General features: G+C 36.7%; 1 protein-coding gene across 11 annotated transcripts in view; it reads right to left on the bottom strand.

Annotated features, from left to right (window-relative positions):
- The window catches only part of ADCYAP1R1 (ADCYAP receptor type I), a 137,937-nt gene that overhangs the window by 21,225 nt on the left and 95,431 nt on the right, over positions 1-21,281 (bottom strand). For 10 of the 11 annotated variants that reach the window (XM_057398930.1, XM_057398941.1, XM_057398940.1 and 7 more), the window contains 9 exons: positions 20,799-20,834; positions 20,116-20,157; positions 18,242-18,345; positions 17,584-17,681; positions 17,010-17,142; positions 14,701-14,854; positions 12,028-12,088; positions 8,068-8,137; positions 6,055-6,146 (listed from right to left, as the gene is read on the bottom strand). In XM_057398930.1, the coding sequence (XP_057254913.1) occupies positions 6,055-6,146; positions 8,068-8,137; positions 12,028-12,088; positions 14,701-14,854; positions 17,010-17,142; positions 17,584-17,681; positions 18,242-18,345; positions 20,116-20,157; positions 20,799-20,834 (790 nt within the window). The remainder of the gene's footprint in view (positions 1-6,054; positions 6,147-8,067; positions 8,138-12,027; positions 12,089-14,700; positions 14,855-17,009; positions 17,143-17,583; positions 17,682-18,241; positions 18,346-20,115; positions 20,158-20,798; positions 20,835-21,281) is intronic. The other variant, XM_057398934.1, reaches the window with a different exon arrangement.

The raw sequence follows: 21,281 nt of genomic DNA on the forward strand, positions 1-21,281 counted from the left end.
TTGTTGAGCACAAAACTTTAACAGCTTTCAAAAAAAGTCAGCTAGACCATAAATCACACATAAATCAGTGCTGTATCTTTTCCTCTGCCCATACATCCACTGAAGCCATAAAATTGCCAATAAAAATACCTTACAGCAAAGTGCACAAATACTGTTTAAAGACAGTCATCCTATTTTTCATTACTATTTCAAATAGAAAAACAACAGGAGTTAGCCTCCATCATACATCACCTGCGCATGAAAAGGCATGATGGACTTACACTCTAACCACCTTCTAAGAATTTTGAAATAACAGAAGCAGAGGCACTTTTTACATTACATTTGTCACAGATGATCTTGTAACCATAAGAAACAAGTTGGTAATCAAAACCAGACCCTGTCAAAGATCCAGTAGAGCACTTGCATATCATTGGAAATAGATGGAATTTTCTCTAAAAATATTAATTTTCTTTTCTGGAATATCCTTCTAAGTGGCCCAGAAAATAGCAAAGCCACTTTCAAAGTAGACACAGTTTTAGGTCTGATCTCATCACTGTAAGAATGCAAAAGATGCATACTGGATGAAAGTACAGTGCTTAGGTTATGAAGCTAGTTTTGACAGCCAAAGATGTATGTTTATGTTTCTTTACTTGCTACCAGCACTGGGGGGGGTGGAATTTGAGTAGCCCCCCTTTGTGCTAGCTGTTCAACAGGAATAACAGCTCACAGGAACATTATAAAAACACTAATTATTTTGTGCTGTTTAATTTTACAATAGTTGAGACCACAGCAAATCTATAGATAGATAAACAAAAGCTTTTCAATTACCTTATCTGAAAATAAATAAATCCCTGTATAATTATATTCTTGCTGTTTATGGTACATAGATTACATGATTTTACATTCCTAACAAGTACACTATTTTTTTTTTTTTTCCAATCCCTAATGGAAAAGATTTAGTACAAATTAGTATCTACCTCCTCCCAAAATAATCCAAAACAGAAACCAAAAACTCTTCAAACCAGCATCTAAAACAATAATTTGTCTTGGGAAATGTAAAGAAAAAGCGTAGTAGTTGTGAATTCAAACTTCAAATAAATCTATCAAGAATTAGTGTCAGTCAAAGTAGCAATCATGTACTCTCCTATCATCTCTTAGATATGAGAACTAGGTCCTTGTTGATCATGCACTGGCACCACATGATCATCTGTGTTTTCCATTGTATTTTCTTGTGGTAGTAAAGGATTAGCTCAGGGACATGAGTTCCTTTCATTGCTGGATTAGCAGGCATTCCAGTACTCAACTGATATTACCTGGGGTTAAGAAATTAAAGTGCCATACTAAAGAATATACTGTTCATCAAACATCAGCCATTTTCTTGTCAGAAATGAGACTTTTGGCATAAAGACCCTGTCAATAATAGTACTGGCAGTCTGAGCACTTGCAGCAAGACAAAGCGGTAGCAGAATGAATCACTGAGTGTCCAGTGACTTTGTAGGTGAGCTGTAGAGGAGTGTTGTTTACCAAAACATTTGTGTTACAACATTGCTTTTCCTGCCCTAACCCTCTAGGTTGCACCATATGTAAAATCATACCTACCTATGATATATGCCATGTTTCTCCTTTCTTTCCAGCAAGATGCTGATTGGAGGAATGACGTAGACCTGAATTAGCTAGATATATGTGGGGTTTATTTTCTTTTCATTGAGTTTTCAACATGTGATACAAAATTTATGAAGAATCTGTTAAAGCAAGAGCAGAAACAAGCTTCCCCCACCAAAATTACACTAAAGATAAACTGGAAATAATAATAATAAAAAAAAAATCAGTTAAATGTGTTTGATCCTTGAAAAAGAACAAAGACTTGGAAATGTGTGGGCCCTTTTAATCTTAAGGGTTATTCCAGCATGCATCTACATCATGCATACCTACTGAAATACTGCAGTGGTTTATGGTAGTGATACTGTTAAGATTATATTCTGTCTATAGAGAATCTTTCTGCAATGCAACAAAGCTCATGAAAATAACAGCGTGGATATAAGGTTTGTGTTGGCATTTCTACGGGAATATGGCTTTTTTGGGGGGGTGAATGTACTCCCTCTACCATGACTTAACTAAAACCAGGATGCCTGAAAGCAGATTCTGACATACCATATTACACACCATTGGCTGGATTTCTCATGGGAAAAACAGTGAAGCCTTGATAGATCAGTTTTTTATGTTTCCAAAAAATCCAGACAGGGAACCGATATATGAAAATCCACGCAAAAAATGTAGGCCTGATGTGACACACCGCGTGCTGAACCAGTCATAGTAGGGTTGTGAATGTTGTTTCCAGTTGCCAGAACTGTGCATGCACATTGGATTCATGGACTTTTGATGTGGTGGTACTTGGCTCTCATCACATGGTATCACGGTGTCTCTAAATAACCTACTACTACTTCAAAATATTTACATACTGTGCAACTGAAGACTGCTAACAATCAGGTAGTACTTTCTGTCTGGAACCATGTTCAGTAAAACTTAACTGGATGAAATATACTGGTACAAATACAGGACACTGCCATTTGTCCTCTAGGATTAAGTATGTCATGTCTATAATCATGGCACAATTGTTTATGCAATTCATTAACCAGGTGGGGTGAGAAACCTTTCTGAACTATGAAGATAGTTGTCTTAATTACACTAGGAACACAACCAATATCTCTTTATGCTTCCCTAGCACCTGAGGATCTTTCTTAGAACTTCTCTCAAATAAAAAATTATTGAGTTTCTATTACTGATCTTGCTTTGGTTTGATGCTTAACTTGGTGGAATTATTCAGGACTGACAAAAGACTAACTGAAACCAGAACATGGTTCAAGAAACAAGATATGTCTTTGTTATGCATTTGGCAGTTTACTTCTAACACTATGAAGTAAATAATGATTATGATGACTGTTAGGAGGAAATATGAAAGTTGCTTTAAGCTCTCAGGAAAAACCCCAAAAGAATCATAAAATTAAAATGCACCTTTAAAAGAGTGGCTTTCACTGCCTTTTGAATTCCTACCTCATTAATAATATTTTTTGATGAATCTAGCCCCATTCATTTCAGCCATATGGAGAAGTTTCTATTGAAAACATCAGTAAAAGTAAGATGAAATTATTGTTCTCTCAGAATCTGACATGTTTTGTGCCGTTCAGTCTGAAATGGGATGAGCAGCATGCAGGCAGCTTTGAGGAGGAGCTAAACATGTGAAGAAATACCTGTTAGGCATGAGACTGGTAATGAATGACCGAACATACGTGTTGATAAAATTGAAGTTTATAGTCACTAAAGCATTTGACTGCCACAGAAAATTGTTAGGAAACAGCTACATGCTTCCAAGTTTTTGTCAGCCAAAAGGCAAAGGCTATCGTATATAATGATCCTCAGGTTATTTAGAGAGAAACTCAGAATTTTTATGGGAGTAAAGCACTCATTACTGTGATGCAAATTATACAAATTATTTTTTGTTTTTTTTTAAAAGCAAGTCTTACATTCTCTAGTGGCTGCAGTATATTAATTAATCATTGGCTCCCCAGTAGTGCACTCTTCTGTTGTGCTCCTGCCACAGCTCACAGCTAACTTCAGTAGTGGTAATTTTTAATAATGAATGTGCAGTAGTAACAATATATAATTAATCTTTGAATTAAAGCACATCCCAAGGCTTTTAAAGTCAAATACAGGTTTAAGTGATTTGCAGAACCATGACCATAATATCTACAAAATAAAACTGGAGGTAGATTTTCCTAACAACAACGACGAAAAAAACCCAACACATTAAGAGGACCTGAACAAAAACATATACCATACATATAAGAAAATATATCCTACTCAAAGTCAATAGCAAGTTATGGGGTCTTTTATTTTCTTTTTTTTTGATGGTGAAGAACCTGGCTAAAGGATTATTCCAAAAAGTGGAAGGCTGATACTAGAATAAATCTTAATCACTGCTGCAGATACCATGTGATACAGCTTTCAGAAATAGTCTGAACATCTTCCTCAACCACAACTACTCTGTCTCATGAACTAAAGGCAAAGTATTTACATAAGTTGTGGAATAAAAATCTGGATGGAGAATTTGGTCTAATGGAATGAAGTTTCATACTTTGAAATAGCAAAATAGGAAGTGAAAAATGCTTAATATGGACCACAATCTAAATGCCACAGAGATTTCAATATGGTGACATAACCATACTATGATATGTCTTTTTCCTTCATTACAACAGCTGTCCTTTTACAGGATACGTATGTACAAATATTAAGTATGTCTGGTGTCTATCTGCAGATTTATTAATTTCATTTCTTTTTATCATGTCAGCGTGACTTTCCTGTTGTTGAATCTGTTTGGATAAACAACACTCCATAATGCGTACATAAATGCAAGATCAATTTATACACACCCATTAATAAAGTTGCAAAAAAATATGAAAAATAATGGCAGCAAATGAAACAAAAAATATGATGTTTTCTCTTTGTTTTGGTGGCTAACTATACACATAGGAAAAATATCAGTAAAACCCAGTCACCATATTGATCAAAAATGAAAAGGATGTTTCATAATCTAGTTAAATCACTGGAGTCTATGGCATGCTTTGCTTCATATGTGAAAGATGTGCAGCAGATACTAAACATGCATGTAGCAGGTTGTAATCAGAACTAGCTCTGCACATCTTTGGTATTAATTACAATCTAAGATTCAGTGGATGTCTTCCCAGCAGCACATACATGGGAAATATTCATGCAAGCCCTAGGCAACCATGCATACAATTAACCTATTCACTACACTTTCTCCTGAGATATAATTCTGAGATATATGTGCCTGCAGAATGAATTTAAAGCTCTATTTTTGTCTGTGGAGCAAGCTTCAGGGGCAGTACTTTCAGTAAGTGAATGTCTGACTATAGGCATGAAAAAGTGATGCATAAGATATTACCATTTTGTAATGTGGAAATGTAAACAAGGCAGTAGGCAACTCGAGGATATATTTTCCTCTGAAAATTGTCATTTAGGTGGATGATGTCATTATACTATGAGTGTGGTTACTGAGGGTAAAGGTGACCACTGAATAGTGTTCTAAGGAAGTACTATTAAATGCGCATCTCCTATTTTACCCTGACATCTTTTACTTTTATTTAAGGTTTATATGACTTGCCTTTTTTTCACCAGGAATCCAGTGATAAAATAAAAATTCTTACCTATATTTGTGAGTGCTAGAAAACACCAGCGTTCACAAAAAAAAAAAAAAAAAAAAAAGTAAATGTTCATGGTGTTTAGGCTGAAAAGCCAAGAAAAATGTGCTGCCACGTGTCCTAGTTATTAAAAACAATTATATAATTTTTGTATGGAGAATGACCACATGAACTTAAACTGGGGATGATGACCATTTCAAATGGCCAGCATCTGACTTCTAATGAGATGGAAACTAAAAAAAACTGGCTTTAAAAAAACTGTAAATCACAAAATTTTAAAACTTCTAAAGGAAATTTTTAGGAATCGTTGTGCATTTTTAAGCCATCCTAGGTATGGGGAGAATCGTTTGGCTTAAGTGGAATGCACTCAATGGTTACAAAGAACATGAGCAAAAACGATTTTAGGAGATCTTCCTAAATTAGATTTCAATACTAAGTAAATGAAATCTTTCTGCCAAATCTCATTGTTTTCAATGAACTTTGGACCATATCCCTGGAATGTATGAAGCACAGCAGACTGCCCCATGAGTATGATCATATTTATACCTGATCAGTATCTTAAATTCCAGATAACTGACCTGTAAAGATTTGATTTTGTGTTTTGGTTTTTGTTTTTTTAATCTTATATTTATGCTTATTTTCTAGGCCTTTTAAAAAAAAGGCTAAAACTACCATTAAAATGCACTTCAGTGGCATTTGGATTTAAAAAAAAAGTAAAAATCAACCAAAGAAATTTAATATATACTGTAACTCTTTTTGAAAATCAAATTAGTTCAACTAAGTTGTCTTTTTGACTTTGTCTTTTTTTCCTATGTGTATATTAGAAAACTAAATTGATTACTGCTTTATTTGTACTTACAAGTAAATGCTGGATTCATTGCCCCCAATATCAGGTGACTGGAGTTTCTGCACAAGTATCACAATTATGCCAATAAAAAGAACAAAGTTTATCTAGGGAAAAAGAAAGGAAAAAATGATGACAATTATATATTTTTTTAAGTATGAGAATGAGACATTCCCAGTGACTTGCTGGCTCCACTGCCGTATACAAACTGCAGTCTAGAAGTTCTATAGGGTCAGGGGTACTGGGATAAATTTACAAGGGTCTTTTGGCCACTTGCAGCAGCTTGCAGAATTTCTTCAGTCCCCAGCACCAGATTAGATAATCATAAGCAAAAATGTTTCAACATTTGTCATTATCAACCAGTTAAAAGAATAAAAGATCTCTGCGTATCAAAACCATATAGTAAAATTCTCAGCAGTAAAATCATCTTTAACTCTCATCCTCTGAACTAAGGCACTTCTCAGTTTAGCAGTATCCATTAGTCACAATTTAGTGTCTCCCCTTTCCTGAAATTCCCAAGTTGTGTCACTTTCCCTCTGCTTGACTGAATCTGGGCCAAGATGAGACAACCTCTAATGATTGTGGGAGGGGAGCTAGAGGCTGGGAGACATGGGTGCAAATGTTCATCTTCATGTCTTTTATGTTATCCTGGGATTCTTCTCTTTTATCAAATCATGCAATTACAGATATAGTTTTAAAAATTTGTGGATTAATAAAACTGTTTTACTTTAATACTTTGGCTACAGATTTGGCTGTGACCAACTCCATAGCTTCTTAATGCCAGAAGAAAACAGTGGGAAATTTAAGTTGGTCCCTTATTCAATATTTTACTCCTTTAAAATATTGTGTGCATCTCTTTCAGAAGAATTTTCTATCTGATCTGAGGACTACAAATGAATGGAGAAGCCCAGTCATCCCTTACTTGTTGCTTGGATCATTTATGCTTTCAATAGAAACCAGGTATAACCAATACCCCAAAGACAGAATGTGATCCTTCACAGAATATGTTTGTAAAGCATGGTGAGTCACATACATCAATATCACAAAAACCCAACCATTTTGATACCCTTCAGTATAATTAGCTGAATTATCTTTAAGGTGTCTCAAGGTTATTGTACTTTAGAAAGCTGTACAAATACTTGAAAGGAGAACCAAACCTGATGAATGATACCTATGTGTAGACAGGTGCTTGTGAGCTGGATGTCTGAATTCCAACAAAAGTCAATGAATACCTGTCCAGTGCTGTCACTGGAGTATGGAGAGAAACTTGGCATGCCCAGATTTAGACACCTATATGTGGTAAGCCAAACCACTTTTCAGGTGACTAACCATATTGTCTAGTGGCTCAATTACATTTCCTTACTGGAGGAGTCCAACACCATTTTAAAATTCCCATATTCTTTTGGGGAAGCAGCTGAAGCCCAAGCAGGCACTTCAGAACCTCTCCGTGACCCATACACAGATATTTAGCATCATCTGAGTAAAATCCAAGACCTTCATCAACTACAGAGTTCTTAGCTACCTTGTTGACAACTGAGAATCTTGTACTATGTCCACCATACTATTATAGATCTAATATTAGATAAATAAATGTAGTTGTGAAATGAATTCCATTCAAGAGACACAGTCCAGCTTCCTAGCCACTGGCATCTAGTATTGTTTTAGATCACCTGTATCGTCCTACTTAGCCTTCAGCTGCCACCACAAGTGGGACAGAATTCCCATATATCTTATGTCATATTTGCAGCCCCAGGCAAATGCTTCAATATGCTGTAGGGTCTTACAGCATTTGATAGCTACGTTTCAGCAACAGAATAACTTGCTTTTCTACACAGTCTTTGCTTGCAGGCAGTACTAAATCTTCTTTGTAACAACTGAATGGTGGATGGTAAGTGGTGTACATTCAGACAAGCTGTCCATTAGTCCAGCACAGCTGATGCAGCATAGTTTGCAAAGCCATTTGAAGCTATTTGCATTGGTTATTTGCCCTTAGAAATGTTAGCGAAGTCTCCTCCAAGTGTTACTTACCATAATTGATCCAACCACAGGACCCTTGATCACCCACCACAAGGCAGTGTTGTCATTCATGTCCCAGCAGCTGCAGCAGTTCATGAAAAGAATGGGGTAGGAAAAGGGAAGGAAAGAGAAAGTTATAACAAAAATGTTAATAAACTTACAATAAATTTTAAGGGGTCAGAGAGCGGGAGATTAGTCTTGTAGCTAAATAATTTTATTTAAAGGTAGTAGTTCTTTAGTCTGTCCCAGCTTTCTTTCACAGTCTTTACCCACATTATCTGAAAGAAAAATAAGTATTTTTATGGCAATTTAAATGGTACCTCTTACTAAACAGTTTAGACATTTTGGAAAATGCCTTTATCTGTGAAATTGTCCCTTTAAGCTAACATCTCTGAGGAAGGGAAAAAAAGACAGGGACACCTCAAAGGTTAAGAGAAGGTTATTCCAAAGTTTTGTGTTTCAGATACTTTTCCAGAGTTAACAGATATAAATGTTGGTTCCTGACCCTGGCATAAGGATTTTTACACGTATCTAGTATACCAGAATGTACTAGAGACTGGTTGTATCCACATGAAAGAATTAATGTCCAGTACAGGGCTGCAAGTACTACCAAGGAGAGAGGACTCATCTGAGAAGGTTCAACTCCTGGACAACAGCTGGGGTCAGCCCCTTTTTTAAGCTGTCAGGGTGAATGATAGTGAATATAATGCCATTTCTACCTCAGCATTTAAAATCTTTCTCTGGTTCCAGCAAAGTATTCTGCAGAAGTTTATTCCCTATAGATGCATTTGGACATTCATTTGTAGGGAAAGATAATTACATGATCTATAAACATAATGTATTTTAACATTAACATGTATTTTTAAAGCTAGGAAAAAAAAAAGATGAAAAAAATCTCTCCTGTCACACCACAACCATCCTGCTACACTATTTTAAGTCATTAAGAATTTGATTGTCAGTTAAAATTTTCTTTTATTTGTCTCTGCTTTCTTCCCCCTATACTTCCCTCTCAAAAACATAAAATCACAGAAAAATATCTACTTTGTTCCTGCACTTCCAAGAAGGAGGGTCTCCCTCTGCCTAGGACAACAGCCAGAAGTCCCAGTAGCAGTTGTCATGATGCATTTCGTAGATGCCAAGAAAAGAGCATTTTGAAAAATTTGAAAGAGCATACAGGAATAAAACACTCTCGATCTTAAAAGATCTTAATGGAACTTCTGTGTCATTTAAGTAGTAGTCTCATAACATCTGGGGGGAAAGTGAAAATCTTTAAATGGAACTGTATACTCGTGTAAATGTGAGGAGGCAGAGCTAAAATTCCATCATCCAGGTACATTGTGAGAGAAATCTCAAACAGGTGAGTGACGTCTGGTTTAGAAATTTCAGTTGAACTTATATTTTCAGTTGAACAATATATTATTAAATTTCAGTTGAACAGTATCTTACTGGATTCCCATAAAACCAACAATAAGAGTGTGTGTGGTGCAGCTGGTGAGAAGAGAGAAAATTTAGAGACATGGTGTAAAATTTGCACAGAATTACATACTTCAGTCAACAAAGCCTAGAAACTTAAAATCCCCCAAAACCTATGGGGATAATGGCTGAGGTTTTCAAATGAAAAGCAATATTTCTGAGCTACCTCACTTTAGATGCCCAACTTAAAATATTTGAAAGAGGACAAATGTTACTTACATACAGTATGTATGTTCTATGATTCTATGTTGATGACTTTTCAGTTATCAACAATTGCATGCCACAAAAGCACCTAAACTCACCACCTATATTTTAAATTATTTGCACGCATTTGTAAATTAGGTGTCTTCTTTGGGAAATTATCCACTATTTGCAGAACTCAACCTCTTTAAGATGCACATTAAATCTACCCTGAAAGTCTTCAGTGTGTTGACCAATATTGGAAGGATCTGTGCAAATTCTAATATTAATCTAGCTGTACAAATAGACACTGATGTATGGCAATTTGTCTATGCAGAAATGAGAAATGAGAATTACCTCTTCCAGTTCCAGTCATCTGTATTGAAGACATCTACAGCCCAGACAATTATCCCAGGCTCTGGCTGGGACAAAGAGACACTTGGAGGTTTTTTTCCACACTCATGTATATTAAATTTGCACTCTGGGGTGATACATCATCCCCTACAAATCCCTATTGTTCTTAGACTTATGCTTCTCCTTTTACATGATGTGTCCCCAGCACGCTTAATTTCCAATGCCTACTTTGTAGATGTCAACAATGAATCAGAACAAGCCCACACAAAGGTTTTTTTTCAAGGACTTTTTTGTCCAGCCCCCGTGACAGCTATAGGATGGATGTGGTGGAAGAAACACCATCTTCTCCTCAGATGAACATGACCAGAAGGAAAAAAAACATTGCACAACAGAACAGTCTGTAGTATCAGCTAACAAGCTGTACTATCTAAAGAGGCTCCCGGATTTCTTTCAAATGCATTGCTACAGTGGCGATCAGACACACAGGACTCTTTTTCATGATGGATGAAGGGAAGAGAGCCAGTGGGCAGGGGAAGGGATGTGATTTTCACTTGAAAAGGCCAGGGTCTGATCTCTGGTACATCTCTGGTGTACATCTGGAATAACTCCATCTAATTCAGCAGCACAGGTTTGAATAAACTGATAGTTGCATTTCTCTGCACAAACCTATCCTGTCAGTGATACGAATCAGGAGCTGAAGTCAAGGAAGCTCTGCCAGGTTTATAAGGAGCAAGCAGGAGGAGACTCAAGACACAGTCTGTATTTTAGTCCATGCCTCTGTGACTCTGGTTTCCCAGTTCAGTAATTTCTGCAATGTTTTTAGGCTCATGCTGGCTTTCCCCCCTCCCCCAGAACAATGCTTGCTGATTTTTAAAAAGTAACCGCTGAGACTCTCAGCAAGAATATGTCTAAATCTGTTGCATGCGAAATAGCTTCTCTAACTAAAAGAAAGGAGTGGGGATTTTTTGCTGTTTTGTTTTTTTTCTTGTTCTTCCTTCTGCAAGACATTCTCCCTACCCTCAAATCCAAAGAGTGTTTGGACTACTAAGATAAATTAATACACTTAAGACCAGTGTTGTAATCATAATAATGACACAGCAGGGTGATCTGGCTTGTTTTGCATGGAAATAAATGATTTAATTTGTATTAATGTAAAAATAGAACACTGGGTCAAAGCACTAGCAACCCCAGTGGAGGAAGGGCTTTATGTGCTTTCCAAAAAAAACATGAAAGACAAGGATGAAGAAAACCTGATGAAACAGTGAGTCTCTGCAAATTCTGAATCCAGTTACCTCTATCATAAGGTGAAATTCAAACATAAGCCTAAGTCTCTCAAAAATGTGACTTGGAAGATAAAGATGCCTTTCATTCAGATCAAGGCTTTTAAAGAACCGCTGCTGGATTTTAAAAAAATTATTCAATCATCTCCCTCATTCCCAGCATTTTTCTAACATTTCACCAAGTTCAAACATAGCTGTCATGAAAAAAAGCATTGCTAAGCTTGTGTTTTCAGGGTGATATACACATGTCCATTCTTACAAGCTATATATGCTGCTCTATCAGACCAATCTATGGTCTACTGAGATGCGCAGGACCATCTCTGGGACCAGCTTTTCCTTCTTATCCTTTTTTAAAAAATATGGGATATTTGCAGGATTTTTCCTTACCAGAACAGACCGATTGGGTGGAATCCATCCCTTGAATTCTTTCTGAAATTATTCCATTTCCTCTTTTTCTTTTTTTCCACACAGAAGACAGGATACAGATTTTTGTCTCATCCTTACTCATTTCATTCACTAGGTTTGTTGAAAAAACTCTTTAAGGGAAAGCTAAACTCCTAATTGCCTTTGTAAGTCAAAGCTCAGCAATGTCTTGTGCAGATTTCACTCATCAGAGTAATTTCTATCTCATCCTTGCCATCGTGCTGAATGCACATGAAATGATTTTCCACTCATCAATACCTACCCAGTATCATCAAAGTGAAGTCTCAGCACTGCCCAGACAGTGACACAAATTGTTGGGGTACCTGCAGAAGACAAGATGCTGATATCATTAGCAGTCTAGACACATTTAGTATTCAGCAAAGAGCATTTTTTGCAACCTCTCCACTGACATTTTATTTTTGATAGCACTAGTGCATGAAAAAAATGCAATTCATAACATTCATTTAGAGCTCTAGAAACATCTGTTTCAGTCAGAGGATAGGTTGGTCTTGGTGGGATTGCAGAAGTAAAACTGATAACAGGAAATATTTATGTTGTTTCAAGTTATTATTGCTCAAAGTTGTTGCACTGCATCTTGTTGCATGAATAGTAAACCATAGTCTGTACAAAATAAAAGCAGTGACATCAGCTTCCATGTCAAGAGTTACTGTAATTATGAAATAATTGCAGAGTGGCAGATGTTAAGCTGTAATGGCATTATTGTATTCTTTGTATTATTATTTTTTTTGTTGTAAATGCTTTGCATATATTGCATTTTCTCTGGTATTGTGTAAATAAATTATTTTGCTTTGCTTATTCTACCAAAACAAATCAGTAGAGGATAGCTTTCCTTTCCTCACAGGAATATTTATTTCTCTTTTTCAGGGAAAAAGAGAGGGCAAAACAAACACTAAAAAGAGAATACAGGGAGCAAGAATTTAATTTCTACTTCAGACATTTCTTTACTCTTTAAAAGATGCACGTAAAATACAAATTAACGCAAACCAGTAAGAATCCACTGAGAAACCTGGACTTATTTTCCTTTCTAAAACACTAGAAGTGGGGTTTTCAGTGGAAATTTTTATAAAACAATGCAATTTTGAAAGACAACTCTGGGTAAGTTGGATCTACATTTTATGGAAAATAAAATCTTTGGCTAGGAAAACTGCCAACATCTATTCAGGCACCACTGTAAAGATGAAGTGCTAAAACACAAACAAAGACCTTGAAAACCCTAGCTTGCAGCAGTGAATGAGAGTGTCATAAATTGACAGGAACAATTATGTTTCACACATTTTGAAAGGCTGTGTTGATGTCACATTAATTAGTCATTCAACTGATCCACTTAAGTGAGTCTCTGTCAAATCTCATATTCCCACTATCAGAAATAAAAATATCCCTGTTAGACCTATGTGACTGATAAAGCCCTCCTCCTTTAAAAAAGCACACAGAGCAATATTTGAAAGGAAAATGATAGGAAGAAATAAGATGACAGTCGTTGGGGAAAAGAAATCATGCCTATTCAGTTTAAACTGAAGTCCGCTTTTCTCATATGAGACTACCTAGAAAACATTGAGATCTTTGTGCACTTAACAGTTGCACAACAATAAAAATAGTGTTTAAATATCAAACATGGGTCTTGCGCTAGCTAGTTTGCACTGATTTGCACTATATAGAATAGTGTTGCAAATCTGAAAGATGGGAAGGAGGCAGAGCTAGACTAAATATGTTATAAAAATATAGTTTAAAAAGCACATTCTAGATCAGTTTGGAGTTTTAAACCATTTGCTATATAAATATACATACACTCACATTCATTTTCTTTACATCAAAATGTATATATGTATCTTCAGCACCTTCTTTTCTGCTTCTGAGTATCATTAGAAAACAGGAAGCCTCAAGGCTGAGTAGAGAGCTATTCTTGCTGACTGTGCTTCTGCCCTGAGTAAGGAGCAGGCATTAGGAGAGATCTCAGGAAGACAGCAGTCTATCCAGAGAATTTACAAGCATATTGCATATTTAAGAGGAAAAAATTATCTAGATCAACATAGCCATATGGATTTCTCATTAGTCAAACGAGGACACTGATGTGCTCAGCACATTTTAAGAAACAGATAAGGAACCAGATGCTGCAAAATTCTGAGCTCTTGCTTATTGGTGCTCCCATACAAATCCTTGCCCACCAGCTCTGAGCTGGGGGGGCTGCTTTTGCCCTACAAACTTGCACCCAGAGTCTGGAAGTTTAAGGTATGTAGTTTGTATGTAGACTTTACTCATAAGCATACAGGATTATTTTCAGATTATTTCAGAAGTATGTTTAAGTATAAAAAATGAGTATAAACTTCTTAGATTACATTTAAAATGAATGCATTCTACATTCATTATTTGACTTCTGCACAGAAATGTTAACAAAGAACTGTTTGATTTAATATGTTACAGGATTCCATTTATCTTCAGAAGGCCAGAATGAAAAATAATTACACTGGTTATCATCGTGCAGCTGGCCTTTCTGAAACAAATCTCATTTCTTCACACTGCAAGCTTCAATTTCCCATTCAGGTAGGATAAGCATATGTGGATATCCTTCGGATAAATTTTCAATTTAGCTATTACTGGAAAAAAGGTACAGATTAAGTTTTAGAAAATGGACTAGATAGCATTGCAGATTTGATTAAGATGAAGAACTTGGCATCGAGATCACATCTTGTAGAAGGAAATTATCAGTTGTGGACTACATCTCTGGAAGAGATGTAGTGTCCTCCCGATTTCAATTCAATTCTATTGAGACAAAAAAAAGCACAGGATGGTTTGGTCTGCAGTGGTCCTTCTATACAAAGACTAAAAGTATCTTTTGAAACTACATGTGGAAATATTAGATGGCTCATGGAGTTGTCTTGCACACTGAGATGCATTTTAGACAAGAAATGTCACATACCCCAGCCAATAATAGTGTACCAGTAGAAATATCTCCTCTCTGGAAAAAAGGTTTCTACTAATAAAGTAAAAAGGTACAATCCCTCAATGAAAAGCCAGAAGTAGTTGGACATGACACAATAGTGAAAGAACACCATCACTGCTTTGCATTCCACCTGCAGAGAATCAAGAAAAACAAAGTTATTTCCATGTCGTTTCCACCTAACAGACAGAAAAAAATGCTTTCAACCTCTCCAAATCTCTTAGGTGAAAGGAACACAGCTGGGACTAATATTATATACTTTTAATAGTAAAGTTTTAAAAGCATGAGAAGAATGTGAGGTTCCACTTAGACAGCAAAGCTTGAAAGGGCAGGTAGTCAATTTTAGCAGTGGGAGATGGTCAATGAGTGTTTGCAGACGGCTTGAGAATGTCTTGCGTTGGTGGGAGTTCACACTGTCAGTGTACACTAATTGTTAGATTTAAGCCCCTTTCCAAGGATTAAGTGCAGAGAAGAAAAGAATCCAGTTGTGTATTGAGAAACCTAATGAAGGATGTGAAATGGCAGGATGACTGTGGAAAGCCCTGAGAGTGGGATCGGAAAGGATGCACCCTCCTGTGTGCAGCTGAGAATTGAACTTCCTTGCCATTTGAGGGTGTTGTCACTCAGGGACAGAAAATGAAAGTAAGCGTAAATGTAAAGAAAGCAGAGTGATTTACTGTAAAAAATGACAGAAGCTTTCATTCATTTACTGTGGGAGGAAAGCAGAGGACAAAAGAGAAAAAAATAAAAAAGAAGGAACTGGGTTTGTTTGGCCTGGAGAAAAGGAGGGCCAGGGGAGACAACATTATTTATCTCTACAATTACCTGAAAGGAGGTTGTAGAGAGGTGGGGGTTGGTTTCATTTCCAAGAATGGCCTCAGTTTGTGCCGGGGAAGGTTTAGATTGGATATTAGGAAGAAAATCTTCACTGAAAGGGCTGTCGAGCTTTGGAACAGGCTGCCCAGGGAAGTGGTTGAGTCACCATCCCTGCAGCTTATACATATACACTTGTATATGTGACACTTCGGGCATGGTTTAGTGGTGGACTTGGCAGTACTAGGTTAATGGTTGGACTTGATGATTTTAAAGGTCTTTTCCAATCTAAATGTTCTATGATTCTGTGTTTCAGTGATAAAAGTCTTAGATGAAAACTGAGTTCTACCCTGACTCTGCGAGAGTATGACATACTTGCTTTTCCAGTATTGCATCCCAGTGAAACATCATTAGTCCCACAAAAGTAGGACTTTTCAATAAATCATAGCAGAATCAGTGTATTAACTGAAACTCCTGCCTGGGGCAGTAGGCAGCTGACAATTTTGACTGGTTCCCATTTGCCCTCCATCCTCTGGGTCAAAGCTACAACCAACATGTTGAAACCATCAGATACTGAGTTTCTTCATGGAAACTGTACCAGGGCTGAAGATCTGGTCATTAGACGGCTTATTTTAACATGCTCAAAACAAAAAAAGCAGATGCCACTATTAGAAAAGCAGTATGAACAAGCTACACATCTAACAGGGCTTCAGCTTTATCATGGAGAAGAATTAAAACCAAATCTAGTTTCAGTGACAAAGAAAAGGGTGATTAAGAAACTACACAGCTGCATTTTCCTCGTGGAAATGACTCATAGGGAATTTAGCTCATAACTGTATGGATAAAGGAGATCTCAGTTTGGGAATTCGCTGCAATTTTATCACAATTACACCCAATGAGCTGACTTATCAAATCAAATACTAGCCTTAAATGTGAAAGGAATTGGAATTTACATGTAATATAGAGCTAAGCGCATCTGTGAAAGAGACTGCTTTCCATGAAACCGCACACTTTTAACACATAGATAATACCAATGATTTTTTTGAGATGGTGACCCTAAGAGGTATTTGCTATGACTGAATGGTCACCCTACTGACATATAGCTCTGGCTGACATCCAGAACAAATGAGGCTCTAGAGAAAAACCAGACCTTCAGATGAAGGAAATTGCTTGTGTCTGCTCACATCCCACCTATTACTATGTAGATCTGTGAAAGGGAGAAGCAACCTGAGTATAGTCAGAAATCAAAACCTGTAGATTTGTTCTGAAGGATGGAATGCTGGATGTTAATGACACCATGAGACAATAAAATCCACAGTTTTGCTGTAAACCAGGAGGGAAATTTACCACTAATTACCTCTTCTCCCAATAGCTTCTCAGTTTATGATACCCAACAGACTGCTGCCTGCCTGTTTTTTTGTTACTTCATGCTGAAAAGAATAAAGGAAAAAGGCTTTGGCTTCGGTTTTACTTACTGTTGAGATGAAACAGTGGTTGCCATCCTGTTCAGCATACAGAACACCATCTTTAATGAATACAGATATTGCACGAAGGATGAATGAAACAAAGAGGTTCATGTGGATAAAATTTCGAGTGCAGTGAAGCTTCCTAGAGAAGATAGAACAAAGGGAGAGGAAAAGAACAGGGAGGGAAAAAAAAATAAATTTTCTTTCAGGGAAATAGCACACTAGGCCAGTCTGCACACATGGCCAGAACATCTTGGCACTAAGAACAGCAACATCTGAAAAGCAGGAGTGTCGACAGTACTGATACTAAACCTGACCAAGAGTAGTATTTGGAGATTTTCCTGCAAAAGCATGCAGGTTAGAATAAAATATAGCCAGCCCAATGCAGCTTCTGCAGTTGCATTTACAGTCTACTAAAATGTGACTACTAGATTGTGTCCAAGCTGGGATAACCACTCTATTAAGTTGTCTCCCTCTTATTCTGCATCTGGTGAGATAAAAGCTTAAACATTGTTTTGGGCAGATGATCTCCCGTTTCTTTCCTCCAGTGACTGAACAACTCATGGCTTATGTCCTGACTCACCTGAAACGACACAGGATCACCATGGCAGTGGTTAAGGAAACAAGAGAAGTGCTGTATCCCACAGTATACAGAGCCTTCACAGATAGATAGTAGTAATCCTTGGGAGGCAAAGAACACACGATTAAACAGTTCATCTATGGTCACATCTTCTTTAGCCTGTCAATGTGCAGTGGGAACCATAGGCAGGACTTGTTTCTTGAACAGCCTCGTTGTTTTCTCCTCTTGGTTCACCTGAGATCTTACTTCATATTAGAGCCTTGCTCTATGCCTGGCATGCCCTTGGGTCTGCATACCGTGAAGCTTATTTCTCAGGGAGCTAGCAAAGGATGTCTACGTTCCTTTGACCACTCTGCATGCATCTTCAGAAAAAAAACCTAGTTGACTAAGGGATTCTTTAGTCAATAAGGGAGGAACTGGAGGCTAATCCATGCTTCTAGAAGTTAAAAGCTGTATCAACAGTAAACACTCATATTCTGAAAATATTCAATACAGGAATAGAAAGAATCTCACTTCTCACATTTTTATGCTTATGAATACCTGATTATTTCATTCTAATCACCATCAAATCAGAACATGAGCATAGGCTGGACAAAAAGCAGCCTGTTGCTTCCCCCCCCCCCCCCCTTCATTTGTTTTTTATTATAAGATTCATTCTCACCTGGTTATCTGACTCTGTTTCATTTTCATCAAAGCCACAGGCATCATAATAATGAGGAAAAGGTTCAGACCAGCCATCTTCAGTGCAATTTCTGCTGATGTCCCCTATGCCAAGTACATTTGGGAATGTGACATGGCTGAAGCAAACTGCAGTACACATCCTCCCTCCCTTTTGGTACATGACCAAATCAAAACCCACAGTACTACTGGGGGTACTATTTATCTGGCTAGCCATAGAAGACTTTAATGGCATCTTGAAAGTTCAATGACATTTCTAATGACCCAGTTCTACAATAGGGACCTACAGATGTTTACTACTACAACTGGTCACAAGAGAGCAAAAAAGGTTTAACCAGTATAGTCAGTGACTCCAAGACATCGAAGACCTCATTCTCAAGTGGGTACTTAAAACAGTGGTCAGCTAAATGTGCATTTCTCTCCATTGACTCTGAAAGGCATCCAGAGAATACAGATTTGATGTAAACATCTACACTTCAGATGGCCAAAGGTTAGGTCCAGTACTTAAACACTTTGTGCTATTAAAGATAATCTATATATAAGACATATGCAATGAACTGGCAAAAATACACAAGTCTAACATGATTTTTTGGAGCGGCTGCTGAAAGCCAGGCAGGAAATTATGGGATATGTAAAATAGCTATTATATGTCTATGATGAGGCAGCTGGATTGTTCTCCTATACTCAGATAACATGTATCCCACACATTTATTTTCAAGACTAGGCTCTGATCTAAGTGACTTTGTGAGAAGTGTTTCTAGGGAAACAAAGGAAAGATGGAGTGGGAATTTTTTCCATCTCTGTCTAAATAGCAAAATGTTCATTTACATCTCCAGATGTCCAGTGTGATTTCAGTTCACAATTTTAAACCTGCTTCAGAGCTTCTCACATTTCCCTGTTCCAAGCCCAGTTTATAAACTTACTCTGAAACAAGTGATTTTAAAGACATTCAATGCTGGCTCAAAGAATACCTCATTCTCTTTTTCTATCTTTTTACCCTAATTGCTTGGCTAATCTCATTTAAGGACTAGCTCCTAAATGGCTTTCACTGACACAGTTAAAAGATTTAAAACTGTATCAGAAAGCAAGAGCTGGGGGTAGAAAAGGAAAGTGTCTCTTGACACTCTCCTACTGAGGCTGCCTCAGGTGGGATGGCCTCCATGGTGCTCTTTTTAAGCACCATTATTCTTTCCAGAGCTCAGTGACCTGGTTGAAAAATTAAAGATGGGCTGCTGCCTGCACTTGCTACTCTCCAGCACAACAGAACAGTTTCCATTTATTGAATTATTCCACTTCTTGGAGTTTGAGCTGTACCATGACCAAAACTGATGGAAATTTCCAAGGTGTTTTGTTGTTTGGTTTTGTGTTTCTTTTAAAGTTGTGCAACTTCACATTCTTAGAGCAGTTTAGTCAAATAGCTCATAACACTAGCAATGACCTTATTTTCAGAGAATTTGCTTGCCATCCATGCAGCAGAATATATCTATTTAATCACAGCATTCATTTAACAGCAGTGCATTACTTCGAAAATTCTAGTAAATTACTCTTGCACATTCATCGCTAGTTTTTTATGGAAAATAAGCACTGAATCACGGTGTTGACTTTCTTTAACATTATTCAGTAATTATTGTTAAATGGGTAAATATAATTTATAACAACACACTTGCTAGTTTTCAAGGCTCAATAGTGGATGAATACATTTTCATAATACTGCTAAAAGTAACGTACCAGAAAATGTGTCACCATAATTAGAACTGATTTATAAAATAATACCTAAATGGAAGGATAAAAGCTTGGAGCTTCCATCTTAACAGAGTTGAAATAAAAAAAGAAACATTCCATGGTTCTGTTTCTTACCTAGAGGAGACTGGGCTGTGCTTTCCAGCAGGTCATAATCACCTATAAAAGTGGAAATCTGGCATGAAATTGTTTTGATTGTGTTTTTTATTAGGACTCAAACTGGTCTCTGCAGAAATCAGTGAATAGAATCCAACTGATTTTGTTTGCATCAGGCCCAAAGGCAGCATATACTCAATTCTGTATTTTTAGAAAGTAAACACACTTTTACTTGTGACTTTAAATCAAAACTGAACCTTTAAAATTAGAAAATTTCTATTGCAAACTGCAAGCACATAGCTAAAAACACATACAATCAAGCTAGGACAAATTTTATTGTAAAACTAGTGAAGTCAAATATTGTACCTTTAGAAATTTAAATTTTTAATCCATAGATATTTAAGTGTGATCAGTTTTCACAGAATTAATGAAAAATCATTTTCATCTATTAATTACAAAAAGCAGTAATTAATTGCTTTTAAGGAAGATAGTTTAATTTTTCTATTTTGGGTTAAATCACATTGTTTTCTAGGAATTTATCAGATTTTTACTTTCACTTATCAGAGTGTTACAAAGACCTACAGGTATTCATCATCATAATGGCTTATACCCAACTTTTCAATAATTTGATATTACCATGTGCTCTACATGCTATCTTCGAGAAGAAAGGTACATAAGAGGTAGTCAGCACAACTGGTTCTTACCTGCATGGGTCTGACCCAGATTATCTACTTCCCAACCTGAAATGAGAGGAATAATTACTTTTATTTTGATAATAGTTTGCGATTTGATTTTGATAATAATTTGCTTCCTATTAGAGGAATGGATGTAGCACAGCTTAGAGAAGAACTGCAAAAAAAAATTTTGTTTAAATTCTTTTTCAAAATCAGTAGTGTACATTTATGGTTGGAAAGCGTTTTTCAGAAGATGGTCAATTGCAATGTACTGCTAGATTTCTGGATATTATGGATTTTCATTAAACTCTAGGAAGAATATGAAAATAGATGAAGCAGCAGCTTTTTTTTGGTTGGTTTAGGGTTTTTTTTTAGAGGAGAGGGAAGGTTCTGAAATAAGAAAGACCCACACATTTCCAAAATACTGTGCTGAAATCCACGGTGATTTGTGTGCCACAATTACAAATGGTACAATGGGAAATGAATAAACTTTAGATTTGCATTAAAAAAAAA

The sequence above is a fragment of the Pezoporus wallicus genome, unplaced genomic scaffold, assembly GCF_028554395.1.
Source record: "Pezoporus wallicus isolate ANWC-B61680 ecotype Strahan unplaced genomic scaffold, APGP_CSIRO_Pwel_v1 contig_3487, whole genome shotgun sequence".
NCBI lineage: Eukaryota > Metazoa > Chordata > Aves > Psittaciformes > Psittacidae > Pezoporus > Pezoporus wallicus.